Source organism: Nycticebus coucang, chromosome 5, assembly GCF_027406575.1.
Source record: "Nycticebus coucang isolate mNycCou1 chromosome 5, mNycCou1.pri, whole genome shotgun sequence".
NCBI lineage: Eukaryota > Metazoa > Chordata > Mammalia > Primates > Lorisidae > Nycticebus > Nycticebus coucang.
The window spans coordinates 10,573,026-10,589,321 of NC_069784.1; the positions used below are offsets into that span (position 1 = coordinate 10,573,026).

The following is a 16,296-nucleotide window of genomic DNA, read 5'->3' on the forward strand; positions in this document are numbered from 1 at the left end:
TAGGATATAGTAACACATTGTTATATGGGGTACTGTAGGATTATTATATGGAGGAGCTGGAGGGAGAAAGGGATAAAGAGGTCCAGAAGACTTTGTTGGAGCAGCCAGAAGTGAACTGAGAGATCATAGGGAAGCACTGAGCGCTAGTTGGAGGGGAGGAGTTAGGAGATGAGCTCAGATTGGTTGACGGGGAAGTAGGAGGGACAGAGGGTGGAGGCAATTGTGTGGTTGAGGGAGGAGTCGAATATTGTGGGGCCAGAGTAAGAATTACTTCCATTTTGGAACTAGTGGAGCTGGTCTGCATGGCAGAGGTTTATTTGCCAGGTTGAATAGGTTTGGTTTAGGGAGATAGAAAGTAGGAGAGCCTTTTGTTATGAGAATTTTGGAATTATCCAAACATAAATTAGGCTTGGTTCTAAGATATGAGAAGCCCTGAACGTAGGGGACCTTGTTCCATTTGCCAAGGTGCTTATAATAGTTGTATAAGTTTTGAATTAAAGAAAAATTAAATAAAGTGGTTAAACCTGGGTAGAGAGTTTCTTAATTCTTCTAGGTGGCGTAAGAAGCAGCCCAGAGGGAGTTAGGTGGGCTAGAATGGCTTGCACTCATGGCAATTCGTTGCAGAAATAAAGCGTGAGTAGAATCTTCGTTACTTTGTTGCTGGCGGAGAACACAGACTAGGCCAGTCCTCACTGTACTGTAGAGCAGTGTCAGGCCCTTGAGGCTGTGGAGAGCTTGAGACCTGGCGCCAGGAATTTTCATGTGAAGGCGTGGAAGCTCTGCGCTAAGCCACACAGGTTAAGGGGAATAGGGAATTCAAGTCTTGAGAAACGGGTGAATCGCCAGGAATGTAAGCAACTCAGCCCACGATTAGGGAAAATTTACTCCCATAGGGGTTCTCACCAAGTCTGGATGAGACTGGTGTTGGGTCCTTGTTGGAGTGCTTTGGCGGATGGACACAAACTGATGCCTGAGCATTGGAAATGCGAGAAGAGGATGGGGGCCCCCAGGAGCTAAAACCCTGTGGAAGGGGTATTAGCTACCCTTGGGAGTGTTCCCTAATTTCATCCCGCTTCTGACACCAGATGAAGTGGGGGCACTTGACAGGGAAAGATCTCACAGACCACCAAGGCTTGTATGAAAGGTTTTTATTGGCGAGGGAGGGATGCTGCAGAGCAGCACCAAGGAGGAGAGAAAAGAAGAGAAAGAGAGGGGAAAAGAGAGAGAGAGAGGAACGGGGGGGCGGGGGGGGGAGAGACTGGGAGAGAGAGGAGGGGAGAGAGCTGTATAGGTTCGGTTAGGGGAAGTCTTAGAATGGTGATGGGAGGGTAGAATAGCCAATAAGGAGTTACTGCTCTGGCAGGAAGAGGCGTTAGGGGCAGGCCATAAGTTTGAAATTTTCAGCGGGTAGCTAATCTTGGTCTGTAGAAAGCAGGAGGGGCTTTTCTGGGGGAGGGGCTTTCTCTGGGGCAATTACCTAACAATCCTCTTGCCTCAGTTTTTCTATTTTTAGTAGGGACAGGGTCTGGCTTTTGTGTAGGCCGGTCTCGAACTTGCGAGCTCAAGCAATCCACCCGCCTGGGCCTCCCAGAGAGCTAGTCCCTTTTTACTCTTCTAATATGTCCCATGGTTCCATTTTTCTTCCTTGTAACTTTCAGTCTTTCCCATCTGCACCTTTCACATATCCCCTTTCCTGACAATCGGAACTGTCTCACACAGACTCCCACATGAGAATAATGGACGCAGGTGAATTTATTTTATTTTGGGAAATTCTATAAGGAGGCAAATGTTTTATCAAATCTCTACAATAATGATCTCTACCTTTGTGATAAGAACTAAGTGAGCTTTCACAGCAATCTGTTGGACTTCTTCCTGAATATGTGTATCTTTCCCCACTCTTTGTGTGTTTATAGAAATACAGCCAAGGTCAAAAGCTGGAAAGTCACTAGCAGAAAAGTTGCCAGAAGGAGAAAAAGTTACTGAAAGAGAAACTCTTCGCCTGAGGTCAAAAGGACCTGCAAAAGTAGAAGAAATGGTATGTTACATTCATTTACTTCTTATTCTGCTTGGAAATGTTTAGATAGTTTTGTTTATTAGAGCTGGAAATAAAGGTAAAATCACAAAGTTCATAAAATGCCATTCATTCTTTGTTTTTTTTTAGTTTTTGGCTGGGGTGGGGCTTGAACCCACCACCTCTGGCATATGGGGCCGGCACTCTACTCCTTGAGCCACAGACCCTGCCCCATAATGCCATTCATTCTAATCAAAGCATGGACTTGTAGTTCATTGTTTATTTAAACCATATGGAGATTACTGAAGGTGTTTAAGGCGGAACATAGGAACTAAGTGTGGGAGAAGAGACTGTGACCTACAGATGTTCTCAGCTGCCTTCAGATGACTTTTCTAGAACCTGTAGCCATCTGGACTGTCTACAAACCTGAAAAGAAGTTGCCTTGTGTATGAGTAAAGATATTTGAGAATGAAAGATTCCATCTGTGAATGCTCTTCTCCAGTGAAACTTTCCGCACACATCTTTGACTCTTTCTTGTCCCACACCCCTCCATCAGCAGATCCTGGGGGACCTCCCTCAACACGAGGCCAGAATCCAATGACACTCACCCCCTCTGCCCCATCACGTGCCCAGGCAGTGTCGTCTCCCCTGGACATGGCAGTGACCTCCTGTTTAGTCTCCTTGGGCTCCTCCTTGCCTCTTTCCACCCGTGCTCAGCAGCAGCCAGAATCATCTTTTCCCAATACAAGGGAGATTTTGTCACTTTCCCATTCACAGCCCTGGGTGGCTTCCCATGTCTTTCAGAATAAAAGCTGAAGTCCTCAGAGTGACCAACATGGTCTGACCCCTCATTTCTTCTCTGGTCTCACTTCCCACCACACCAGCCTGGCTTCCCCTGCTCTGGTCTCCTCACTGTCCTCAGCTGCTGCGGTTGTATCCCCACCCAGGCTCTGCCCTGCTGGCTTCTCAGCCTGAGCGGGTCCCCCATTCATCTGTGTGGGCTGCTCCCTCGCCTTTGTCAGGTCCCTGCCTATGTCACCTGCCTCACAGGCCTTTTCTGAGTGTCCTGTGTGAGCAGTGATTCCTCTGTCCCTCCCACTGCCCGCTCTTTTGGGCCCTTTATTTTCTTCAAAGTGCTAAACACCACAGGACTCTGAGATGCTTACTGATTTGGCTTTGCCTCTGTCTCATGCCTCTTTGCTCACGGGTCCTACTCACCACCCCTTACATTAGGACCTGATATATTAAAGGAAGTCATATCTTTGCTGAATTAATCAGTGGACGAAGGATTCTCTTTAGCCTGAGAAAAGCAAGGGTTTGCTGATGGACCATGTTTTTTTTTTTTTGAGACAGAGTCTCACTCTGTCATTCTGGGAGCTATCTGAGCGGTGAAATACTGGTGGCCCTTTGTGTGTGAGGATACTGACACTCGTGGCATCACTTACAGGATGGCTGGACAGACACAGAGGTTAATACCCACGTTCCTTCACAGCCTGCTGCTCTGCACGGACAGTTCAAAATACCATAATGAAGGCCACAGCAGTCTGTTGCCTCTGCTATTGTTTTTAAGGCTGGGTTTGTATAAATAAAAATGTGAGAAAGCTGTACTAATATTCTCAAGGAAATACATTTTATTTGCTATACAATGCTTGATTTTAATAACTTTTGAGACTACAAAGCAACATACACTTATAACAGTATTAAAAGTAATGTGAAATACTTCTTTTTTTTTTGTTAGGGACAGTTTCACTTTATTGCTCTTGGTAGAGTGCTGTGGTGTCACAGCTCACAGCAACCTCCAACTCCTGGGTTTACGTGATTCTCTTGCCTTAACCTCCCGAGTAGCTGGGACTACAGGCGCCCACCACAACGCCTGGCTATTTTTTTTTGTTATTGTTGCAGTTTGGCTGGGACCAGGTTTGAACCCACCATCCTTGGTATATGGGGCTGGCGCCCTACCCACTGAACCATAGGTGCTGCCCAAGTAATGTGAAATTCTTATAATCGATTTAATCATGAATTCCACATTTTGAATAGTTGAATAAAGGGTGAACATAGGGGACCTCGCTCAATTTGCCGAGGTGCTTATAATAGTTATATAAGCACCTTGGTTAAAATAGGTGGGAGTTCCAGGAAACTAGATTGGGAAGTAGATATTGACTTTGAGAAGGAAAAATAGAGGGGTTGGAGGGTTGAATGTTTAACAATGTTTAACATCTTTGGGCAATTCCTTTTTAGCTACAAAGCCATATAAAACCAGGTTTTGAAATAAACTGAACTTAGAACCAGAATTTACCAAATACCAAACCAAAATTTTAAAAGAATAGTAAAATTTAGGCAATCATGTTTTTGACTGAAACTTTCTTTTTTTTTTTTTTTGTAGAGACAGAGTCTCACTGTACCGCCCTTGGGTAGAGTGTGGTGGCATCACACAGCTCACAGCAACCTCCAACTCTTGGGCTTACGCAATTGTCTTAACTCGGCCTCCCAAGCAGCTGGGACTACAGGCGCCCGCCACAATGCCTGGCTATTTTTTTTTGTTGTTGTTGCAGTTTGGCTGGGGCTGGGTTTGAACCTGCCACCCTCGGCATATGGGGCTGGCGCCCTACTCACTGAGCCACAGGCACCGCCTTGACTGAAACTTTCAATAATAGTTTTAGGAAGAACAAACATGTTTTGCTGCCACTGGCCACGTGCGGTGGCACATGGCTGTAATCCTAGCACCTTGGGAGGCCAAGGCAGGTGGATTTCTTGAGCTCAGGAGTTTGAGACCAGCCTGAGCAAGAGTGAGATTCTGGCTCTACTAAAAACAGAAAAATTAGCTGGGTGTGGTGGCCCCCGGCATGTAGTGCCAGCTACTCAATAGGCTGAGGCAAGAGGATTGCTTTAGCCCAGGAGTTTGAGGTTGCTAGGTTGCTGTGAGCTATGAAGCCACAGCACTCTAGTCTGGGCAACAGAATGAGACTCTGTCTCAAAAAAAAAAAAATTTGTTTTTGTGCCTTTAGTACATAACACAAAAAGTATTTTAAAAATATTATTTCAGGCCAGGTATGGTAGCTCACACCTGTAAACTCAGTACTTTAAGAGGCTGAGGTGGAGGGTTTCTTTTTTCTTTTTCTTTTTTTGTGAGACAGAGCCTCAAGCTGTTACCCTGAGTAGAGTGCTGTGACATCACAGCTCACAGCTCCAACTCCTGGGCTCAAGCGATTCTCCTGTGTCTACCTCCCAAGTAGCTGGGATTACAGGCGCCTGCCACAACACCCTGCTATTTTTTGGTTGCAACCATCATTGTTGTTTGGTGGGCCTGGGCTGGATTCGAACCCGCCAGCTCACGTGTATGTGGTTGGCGCCTTAGCCACTTGAGCCACAGGTGCCGAGCCAAGGTGGAGGGTTTCTTAAGGATGGGAATTTGAGACTAGTCTGGGGCAACATAGTGTGACCCCAATCTCTCTCTCTCTCTCTTTTTTTTTTTGAGACAGAGTCTCAAGCTGTTGCCCTGGGTAGAGTGCCATGGTGTCATAGCTCATAGCAACTTTCAACTCTTGGGCTCAAGAGATCCTCTTGCCTCAGTTTTTCTATTTTTAGTAGATGTGGTGTCTCACTTTTGCTCAGGCTGGTCTTGAACTTGTGAGCTCAAGCAATCCACCCACCTCGGCCTCCCAGAATGCTCCCTGGTGTAAGCCACCACGCCTGGCTGTGTGACCCCAATCTCTAAACCCTCCCCCAAAAATTATTTCATCCTCCTAAAATTTCCTTTTTAAGTTTTCTTTAAAAAAAAATAATGTGGGCGGCGCCTGTGGCTCAAAGGAGTAGGGTGCCGGCCCCGTATACCGGAGGTGGAGGGTTCAAACCTGGCCCTGGCCAAAAACTGCAAAAAAAAAAGTATACAATATGTCAATATGGTGATACATGTGTAAATTTATAAACTAGATAATAAAATTAACTAAAACAAAGAATTATGATTATGTTCTAAAACGTTTAAATATTAGGGGAAGCCATCCAAAATTTGGACATACTGGGCTGCATAGTAAAGACCACAATCCTCTGCAGGGCACAAGGGGACCCTTCAGGTCCAGTCACGTTTGTCACTGTGTTCTCCAGCCACCCGGCACTTCTTGAAGTCCCTCTGACATGTGCCCCCTTCTCTCAGATTCTGTGACCTCACGTAGACTTCGCATCTCTATTGCCTTCTACCTGAAATGCCCTCTCCAGCTTAGCTCCTGTCTATCTTTGAAGACCCAGTTGTTATGTCCCCTTCTTTCTGAAATCTTCCTGACAGTTAGAGATATAAACTTGATTCCTGCCTTGTGATGCTTCTGTACCTTTTATGTCCTTTCAAAATTGCTGCACAATTATTTATTTTCACATCTGTCCTCATTTCTAGATTATTGGTTACTTGAGGACCGTGTTCCTGGCTTTTCTGTTTGAATCCATAGCACTTAACGCTGATACTAAATATAAGTACTTACTGTATTGATTTGTATTTAGTTACAGAGCACATCTAGAAGATCTATTTCCACTAAAATTAGCTGAAGGACACAGCTGAGCTGAACTTGCTGCCCATCAGGTTTTCCCCTCTGAATGCCCCAACAATCAAGAGATGTCAATATAAAAACATAATATGCTGTTTCTCTCTTCTTTGATAAAGCCTTCTGGAGCCAAAGCAAAGGCAATTGAAAAGATCGATGACGTTCTTGAATTGTACATGGGAATTCGAGATGCTGACTTAGGTAAGATTATACTATTTTGAAAGTCTCACATCTCTTACTTTGATGGAATTTGATGATTTCTTATGACTTGTTTGCACTTATAAGCAATTCTGTGCTTTTGAAGTTAAAAAGTATTTGTGGAGTGATAAAAAGAAAAATGAATGTGAAGATAATGAAGAATAAAAGAGACCTAACCAGGAAAAAAAGAGTAAAATCTCTAATCTCATCAATCAGAAACAACAAAGATGAAATAACAACAGACTCCTCAGAAATTCAAAAAATCCTTAATGAATATTACAAGAAACTTTATTCTCAGAAACATGAAAATCTGAAGGAAATTGACCAATACTTGGAAGCATGTCACCTTCCAAGACTTAGCCAGAGTCAAGTGGAAATGTTGAACAGGCCAATATCAAGTTCTGAAATAACATCAACCATACGAAATCTCCCTAAAAAGAAAAGCCTGGGACCAGATGGCTTCACATCAGAATTCTACCAGACCTTTAAAGAGGAATTAGTACCTATATTACTCAACCTGTTCCAAAAGGTAGAAAAAGAAGGAAGACTACCCAACATGTTCTATGAAGCAAACATCACCCTGATCCCCAAACCAGGAAAAGACCCAAAAAGAAAAGAAAATTATAGACCAATATCACTAATGAATATAGATGCAAAAATATTCAACATGATTCTAACAATCAGAATCCAGCAACATATCAAACAAATTATACATCATGACCAAGTCGGTTTTATCCCAGGGTCCCAAGCTGGTTCAATATATGTAAAGCTATAAATGTAATTCAGCACATAAACAAATTAAAAAACAAAGACCATATGATTCTCTCAATTGATGCAGAAAAAGCTTTTGATAATATCCAGCATCCCTTCATGATCAGAACACTTAAGAAAATTGGTATAGAAGGGACATTTCTTTTTTTTTTATTGTTGGGGATTCATTGAGGGTACAATAAGCCAGTTACACTGATTGCAATTGTTAGGTAAAGTCCCTCTTGCAATCATGTCTTGCCCCCATAAAGTGTGACACACACTAAGGCCCCACCCTCCTCCTTCCATCCCTCTTTCTGCTTCCCCCCCATAAACTTAATTGTCCTCATATCAAGATTGAGTACATAGGATTCATGCTTCTCCATTTTTGTGATGCTTTACTAAGAATAATGTCTTCCACTTCCATCCAGGTTAATACGAAGGATGTAAAGTCTCCATTTTTTTTAATAGCTGAATAGTATTCCATGGTATACATATACCACAGCTTGTTAATCCATTCCTGTGTTGGTGGGCATTTAGGCTGTTTCCACATTTTGGCGATTGTAAATTGAGCTGCAATAAACAGTCTAGTACAAGTGTCCTTATGATAAAAGGATTTTTTTCCTTCTGGGTAGATGCCCAGTAATGGGATTGCAGGATCGAATGGGAGGTCTAGCTTGAGTGCTTTGAGGTTTCTCCATACTTCCTTCCAGAAAGGTTGTACTAGTTTGCAGTCCCACCAGCAGTGTAAAAGTGTTCCCTTCTCTCCACATCCATGCCAGCATCTGCAGTTTTGAGATTTTGTGATGTGGGCCATTCTCACTGGGGTTAGATGATATCTCAGGGTTGTTTTGATTTGCATTTCTCTAATATATAGAGATGATGAACATTTTTTCATGTGTTTGTTAGCCATTCGTCTGTCATCTTTAGAGAAAGTTCTATTCATGTCTCTTGCCCATTGATATAAGGGATTGTTGGCTTTTTTCAGAAGGGACATTTCTTAAACTGATGGAGGCCATCGACAGCAAACCCACAACCAATATCGTATTGAATGGAGTTAAATTGAAATCATTTCCTTTCAGATCAGGAACCAGACAAGGCTGCCCATTGTCTCCACTGCTCTTTAACATTGTAATGGAAGTTTTAGCCATCGCAATTAGGGAAGAAAAGGCGATCAAGGGTATCCATAGGGTCAGAAGAGATCAAACTTCCGCTCTTCGCAGATGATATGATTGTATATCTGGAAAACACCAGGGATTCTACTACAAAACTCTTAGAAGTGATCAAGGAATACAGCAGCGTCTCAGGTTACAAAACCAACAGTCATAAGTCAGTAGCCTTTGTATGTACCAACAATAGTCAAGCTGAATAAACAGTTAAGGACTCTATTCCATTCACAGTAGTGCCAAAGAAGATATTTGGGAGTTTATCTAACAAAGGATGTGAAAGATCTCTATAAAGAGATCTATGAAATTCTAAGAAAAGAAATAGCTGAAAATGTTAACAAATGGAAAAACATACCATGCTTTGTGGCTGGGAAGAATCAACCTTGTTAAAATGTCCATACTACCCAAAGCAATATACAATTTTAATGCAATCTCTACGAAAGCTCCACTGTCATACTTTAAAGATCTTGAAAAAAATAATAGTTCATTTTATATGGAATCAGAAAAAACCTCGAATTGCCAAGACATTACTCAGAAATAAAAACAAAGCAGGAGGAATCATGCATTTAGCCCTCAGACTATACTACAAATCGATAGTGATCAAAATCTCATGGTACTGGCACAAAAACAGAGGTACATGTATGGAACAGAATAGAGAACCAAGAGATGAACCCAGCTACTTACCATTATTTGATTGTTGACAAGCCACTTAAAAACATTCAGTGGGGAAAAAATTCCCTATTTAACAAATGGTGGTGGGTGAACTGGCTGGCAACCTGTAGAAGACTGAAACTGGACCCACACTTTTCACCATTAACTAAGATAGACTCTCACTGGATTAAAGATTTAAACTTAAGACATGAAACAATAAAAATACTAGAAGAGAATGCAGGGAAAACCCTTGAAGAAATCGGTCTGGGTGAGTATTTTATGAGGAGGACCCCCTGGGCAATTGAAGCAGCTTCAAAAATACACTACTGGGACCTGATCAAACTAAAAAGCTTCTGCACAGTCAAGAACACAAGCTGTCTGCTTGTGTAAAGCAAGCAGACAGCCCTCAGAATGGGAGAAGATATTTGCAGGTTGTCTCCGACAAAGGTTTAATAACCAGAATCCACAGAGAACCCAAACGTATAAGCAAGAAAAGAACAAGTGATCCCATCACAGGCTGGGTAAGGGACTTGAAGAGAAACTTCTCTGAAGAAGACAGGCGCACGGCCTACAGACATGAAAAAATGCTCATCATCTTTAATCATTAGAGAAATGCAAATCAAAAGCTTTTTCTGCATCAATTGATAGAATCATATGGTCCTTATTTTTTAGTTTGTTTACGGGCTGAATTACATTTATAGATTTAGGTATATTGAACCAGCCTTGAGACCCTGGGATAAATCCCACTTGGTTGTGGTGTATAATTTTTTTGTTGTGTTGGATTCTGTTTGTTAGAATCTTATCGAGTATTTTAGCATGAATATTCATTAGTGATATTAGTCTATAATTTTCTTTTCTTGTTGGGTCTTCCCCTGGTTTGGGGATGAAGGTGATGTTTGCTTCGTAGAATGTGTTGGGTAATATTCCTTCTTTTTCTATATTTTGGAAGAGGTTTAGTAGTATAGGTACTAGTTCTTATTTAAAGGTTTGGTAGAGTTTTGATGTAAAGCCATCTGGTCCTGGGCTTTTCTTTTTAGGGAGATTTTTGTATAGTTGATGCTATTTCAGAACTTGATATAGGTCTGTTCAACATTTTCACTTCATTCTGGCTAAGTCTTGGTAGGTGGCATACTTCCAGGTGTTGGTCAATTTCCTTCAGATTTTCATATTTATGAGAATAGAGTTTCTTGTAGTATTGGTTAATGATTTTTTGAATTTTTGAGAGGTCTGTCGTTATTTCATCATTACCATTTCTGATTGATGAAATTAGAGATTTTACTCTTTTTTTCCTGGTTAGTTTGGCCAAAGGTTTATCTATTTTATTTATCTTTTCAAAAAACCAACTTTTGGATATATTGATCTGTTGTATAATTCTTTTGTTTTCAATTTCGTTTAATTCTGCTCTGATTTTGGTTATTTCTTTTCTTCTGCTGAGTTTGGGGTTGGAGTGTTCTTCCTTCTCCAGTTGCTTGTGATGTCATTAAGTTATTAACTTCCTCTCTTTCCATTTTCTTGAGGAAGGCTTACAGTGCTATAAATTTCCCTCTTAGGACTGCCTTTGCCGTATCCCAGAGGTTCTGGTAATTCGAGTCTTGATTGTTGTTTTGTTCCAAAAATTTGGTGATTTCCTTCTTAATCTCATCTATAACCCATCTATCCTTCAGCATAAAGTTGTTTAGCTTCCATGTTTTTGTATGGGCATACAGGTTCCTGTTGTTATTGAGTTCAACTTTTATTCCATGATGGTCTGAGAAGATGCAAGGAATAATTTCTATTTTTTAAAATTTGCTGAGGTTAGATTTGTGGCCTATGATGTGGTCGAATTTGGAGTATGTTCCATGGGCTGATAAGAATGTGTATTCAGTTTTGTTTGGATGAAATGTTTTGTAGATGTCTGTTACATGCAGATGTTGAATGGTTACGTTTAAATCTAAAATTTCTTTGCTTAGCTTCTTTTTGGAGGATCTATCCAGCACTGCTCAAGGGTTGTTAAAATCTCTAACTACTATGGAACTGGAGGAAATTGAGTTGCTCATGTCTGTTAGAGTTTCTCTTATAAATTGAGGTACATTCTGGTTGGGTGCATAAATATTAATAATTGAAATCTCATCATATTGATTATTACCTTTAACAAATATGATGTGTCTGGGATATGTCTTATTTGGGTTGAGTTGTGCTGGAGTTCTGAAACTGTCTGCTATCTGAATTTCAGAATCTCTTGGCATGTCTGGAAAGTTCTCCTTCATAATCTCAAGGAGAAAAGACTCTGTGCCTTGTGAAGCCACTTTATTGCTTTTGGGGATCTGTATAAGATGAATATTGGTTTTCTTCGAATTATTCCAGAGCTCTCTGAGAGAGTGATCTGTTTTTGCCCATTTCTCTTCCTCTTTGAGAGTTTGGGAGCGTTCGAAAGCTTTGTCTTCAATGTCAGAAATCCTTTATTCTGCTTGCTCTATTCTGTTACTGAGGGATTATACTGTGTTTCTCAGATCTTTGAGGGCTGCAAAGGTGTCAAAATCTTGTCTCAAGGTGTCAAAATCTTTGGTCATTTGGTCTTTGAATTCGTTGAATTCTTGAGATATCTTTTGGGTTACTGCTTGGAATTGTAATTTGATCTTATTTGCTATCCAGATTCTGAATTCAATTTCTGACATCTCAGCTATTTGTTTGTGCATGGGATCTTGTGCTGTGTCTGCCCCTTAATCCTTGGGGGAGTGATCTACTCTGATTATTCATATTTCCAGAGTTTTTATGTTGATTTTGCCTCATGATTGTTTTTCACCGTTGCCTCTGGCTGTCCTCAGAGTTGGGGAGGTGTCGCTCCAAGATTAGACCCCAGCAGGATCACTGTTGTTGCTGGATCTTTGTATGGGGTGACCCTGTGTAGTTCTTCCAGGGCTGCCCCAGCCAGGGAGTTCTGCTTGTGGAAGCAGCTCCGGAGTGTGACACACCTGGATCCAGCAACAGGGTGGGAGGTGGTGCACACGGTTCTGGGATTGCCTGGCACCCAGTGAGTTTGGCCCAGAGAGCCCAAGGCTCCAGCACTCTCTAGCCAGGAGAAGGGCTCTGTGTAGTGGCAGGGAGGGCTCTGGAGGGCACGTGGGTGGCAGAGTCCCCGGCCAGATGAGTGGGCTGGTGTGGCGGCAGGGAGGGTACAGGAGGGAGGACGCATTGTTGTGCGGCTCCTGCAGTTCCTGGTCAGGGCATGCAGAGGCCCGGCAGGCGCGGGTTGGGGGTCGTGGGTTACGGCACAGCTCTTACGGAGGTCTGGGCAGCGCCAAGCCCAAGAGTTTGAGGTTGCTATGAGCTGTGATGCCCTGGCATTCTACCCAGGGCAACAGCCCGAGGCTCCAGTGTGCCAAAAGCAGTCTCACTCTGCCGCTGAGGGTTAAGGCTATAAGGCAGCTCAGTCCCCGCCTTTAGGCTGCTCAGTCACTAGGTTACTAGCTCCCACTTGATCCTTGCTCTGCGACCCTGAGGGCAGAGCTTGCCCGGGCAGTTCCCTCACAATGGCTCCGTGTGGCCCACAGCCGAACACTATTAGTTCCATCTGAACACTATTAGTTTCGTGGCTCAGTCTGGGGCCCTAGACAATGCCCAGAGTTCTCCGCACTCCTGCTCAAGCTCTCCCCAAGGCAGTTCAACTGAGTGCCAAGTCCAAAAACACTGTAACAGTTCCTAGGTAAGGCCTTTCCGGTTTGCAGTCTCACTGCTGCTTGTACTTACGGCTGCCGGTGGGATTAGGTCAATTGAACACACGCAACCACTTGCGAGTTTTCCACTGTGTTTGTCTTCCTCTTGGGGTCCAGAAGTCCCTTGCTGACTCCCTGTATCCTCAAAGGGATGATCATAGCAGATCCCACCAGCCAGAGATGCCTGGAGTCTTACCTCCCCAGACTCAACATGCCCAGTTGCAGGGAAGCTGTTACTCGGTTGTCATCTTGCTCCACCCTCCAAAATAGATACAGACACATTATTATTATTATTATTAAATAAATAACAGAAATCTACTTCTCATGGTTCTATGGGCTGGGAAGTCCAATAGCAAGGTACCAGAGTTCAGTATGTGGTGAAGGTGCTCGTCTTGGCAGAAGGTAGAAAAGCAAAAAGGGAATGAACCTACTCCTTGAAACCTTTTTATTTAAAAAAAGTTTTTTTTGAGTTATGTGTGTACATATATTTTATTTGTATTAATTTAAGGTTTATCAATTCAGTTTCAGTACATGGACATTTGCATATTGGTGAAATCTGGGCTTTTAGTGTGGCCATTACCCAAATAGTGTATATTTTACCCCTTAAGTAATTTCTCCCCCCTGCCCTCTCCCAGTGAGTCTGCAATGTCTGTTGTTCCATTCTCTATGTCCATGTGTGCACATGGCTTGGATCCAACTTATAAGTGAGAATATGCAGTGTTTGACCTTATGTTTCTTATTTATTTATTTTTTTTTTTTGTAGAGACAGAGTCTCACTGTACCGTCCTCGGGTAGAGTGCCGTGGCGTCACACGGCTCACAGCAACCTCTAACTCTTGGGCTTACGTGATTCTCTTGCCTCAGCCTCCCGAGCAGCTGGGACTACAGGCGCCCGCCACAATGCCCGGCTATTTTTTTGTTGCAGTTTGGCCGGGGCTGGGTTTGAACCCACCACCCTTGGCATATGGGGCTGGCGCCCTACTCACTGAGCCACAGGCGCCGCCCTGTTTCTTATTTTTTTAAGGATATAAAAATAATAGTTTATTTTATTAGTGAGAGGGAAGAGAGTGGGGGGAGAGAAAAGAAGGAGAGAGAAAAGATAGCAGAGCAGGGAAATGGTGTGGCATCCCAAAGAAAGAAAGAAAGGAAAAATGCCAGCCTTGACTTTCTGTAAAATGAGATGCAGTTACAGATTTCATGGTTAAGTTAATGATGGAGATGACTAATTCTTATGTGAATCCCACTATTTGCCATTTTATAGATTTGAAAAGTGAGATTCAGAGAACTTTGGTAACTTGCCCAAAGTCAGCTAACAAGTTAAGAGCTAAAATTTAATTTTGGGATTTTGATACCAATTTTTTAACCATCTTGTAATATTTTATATCTAAAAATTCTGCTTAAATATTTAAAAACTTAATGAAAACTATATGTTGATTTGTATCACTGAAATAGGTTTGTCATTGAAATAATGTAAAAGTTGTTCAGTGGTAGTAATAAAAATTACTACTAGAGGTCAGAACTTAGCTGCTATATGTGGTATAAAAATTCTCTCAGTGGAATATTTTTTTGCAAGATTGAAGCCAGGTATTAAATATTATGGCAGTAATATTTATTTGAAGTGCTATTATAGTCAATATATAAAGATCATTTTAGTAGCTATCTTATAGTAATATTCTATAACTTTCTAAAAAGTACTTCACCTCGCTAAAGTTTCTTTTGGTTTTCTCATGAATCAGAGATACCATCTTTTATCAAAAAGGATAAAATTATACCATTTATTTTTTCTGTAAGGATGTTTAGAAGCAATGCTTACACTTAATGCATTAGCAAAAATTTCTAATGCATTCAAGTGCATGCTCTATTTTTTCTTTCTTTCTTTTTTTTTTTTTTTTTTTTGCAGTTTTTGGCCAGGGCTGGGCTTGAACCCCCCACCTCTGGCATATGGGGCTGGCGCCCTACTCCTTTGAGCCACAGACGCCTCCCTATTTTTTTTTTTTGAGACAGAGTCTCACTATATGATCCTTGGTAGAGTGCTGTGGCATCACAGCTCACAGCAACCTCCAACTCTTGGGTTTAAGCGATTCTTTGCCTTAGTCTCCCAATATCTGGGACTACAGGTGCCCGCCACAATGCCTGGCTATTTTTTTGTTGCAGTTGTTTAGCTGGTCTGGGCTGGGTTCGAACCTGCCACCCTCGGTGTATGTGGCTGGCGCCGTAAACACTGTGCTACAGGCGCTGAGCCTGCATGCTCTATTTTTAATTTCTTTTTGAGCCTTAATTTCTATATCTTTAAAAAGGGTGTTAATATACGCAATGTTATAAACTTGCCAAGGCACCAAATTAAATAACATGTTCCTGTCACGTCATAAGTAATGGAGGTACCTATTGTCATTCTTAGTAATAGTCTCTGGTAACTATCACTAGTCATATTGGCAGTGGAGTAGAGGCAGAACTTGGAGGACCGTGGACGTCTGACCAGCTCTGGGACTGTATTGAGTGGGTGAGGGTTTCTTCACTTTTCTGCTGTGCCAGAGTAAGGTTCTACATTTTGGAATGTGAGGTCAGCGTATGGGAATCTTGAGGAACGTTTTTCTTATTTTGTGACTAGGAACAGAAACCAGAGTCACAGCAGGCTGGGTCCCAACTGCGGTGTTTCTGAGTTCAGTATGGTAGACAAAGCGCCTGCACTTTTTTCCTGAGGTGAAAAAACCCACTTACCAAGTTCTTGTTTCTTCCCATCTTACAGCCAAGTGTGTATATGTCTGAGGGGAGGTGGGGGCGTGGTGGGGAGAGAGAGACTGGTCAATTCATTGTCCATCAGTGAACACTGACATCTCTGCTGTTGATTCCTCTGGTGTTTATTTAAAAGCATCTTCCAAGTTGTTACGTTAGTTTCTGCTTCTGAATAGTCTATACGTTTTCTTATATCTTTTATGTGTGTACATCCTATTTCTTCCTTAATTAGATTTTTTTCTCAAAATATCTCACATGTGTCAATGTAATCTTTAGGCAATTGTCTGAATAAATGCTATCCATAGGGCCTACAAGAAATAATTAAAATGGGCTGGGCACGGTGGCTCTCACCTGTGATCAGCACTCTGAGAGGCTGAGGTAGATTGCTTGAGTTTAGAAGTTTTGAGACCAGCCTACGTAAGAGTGAGACCCCATCTCTACTAGGAACAGGAAAAACTGGCCAGGCATTGTGGCAGGCACCTGTAGTCCCAGCTCCTCTGGAGGCTGAGGCAAGAGGATCATTTGAGCCCAGGAGTTTGAGGTTGCTGTGAGCTATGATGACGCCACTGC

At 42.3% G+C, this 16,296-nt stretch overlaps 1 protein-coding gene across 1 annotated transcript in view; it reads left to right on the top strand.

Moving 5' to 3' along the window:
• Window positions 1-16,296, top strand: part of GIPC2 (GIPC PDZ domain containing family member 2) — a 79,904-nt gene that overhangs the window by 62,307 nt on the left and 1,301 nt on the right. Inside the window, exons 4-5 of the mRNA XM_053592393.1 lie at window positions 1,914-2,035; window positions 6,660-6,741. Coding sequence (XP_053448368.1) covers window positions 1,914-2,035; window positions 6,660-6,741 — 204 coding nt within the window. The remainder of the gene's footprint in view (window positions 1-1,913; window positions 2,036-6,659; window positions 6,742-16,296) is intronic.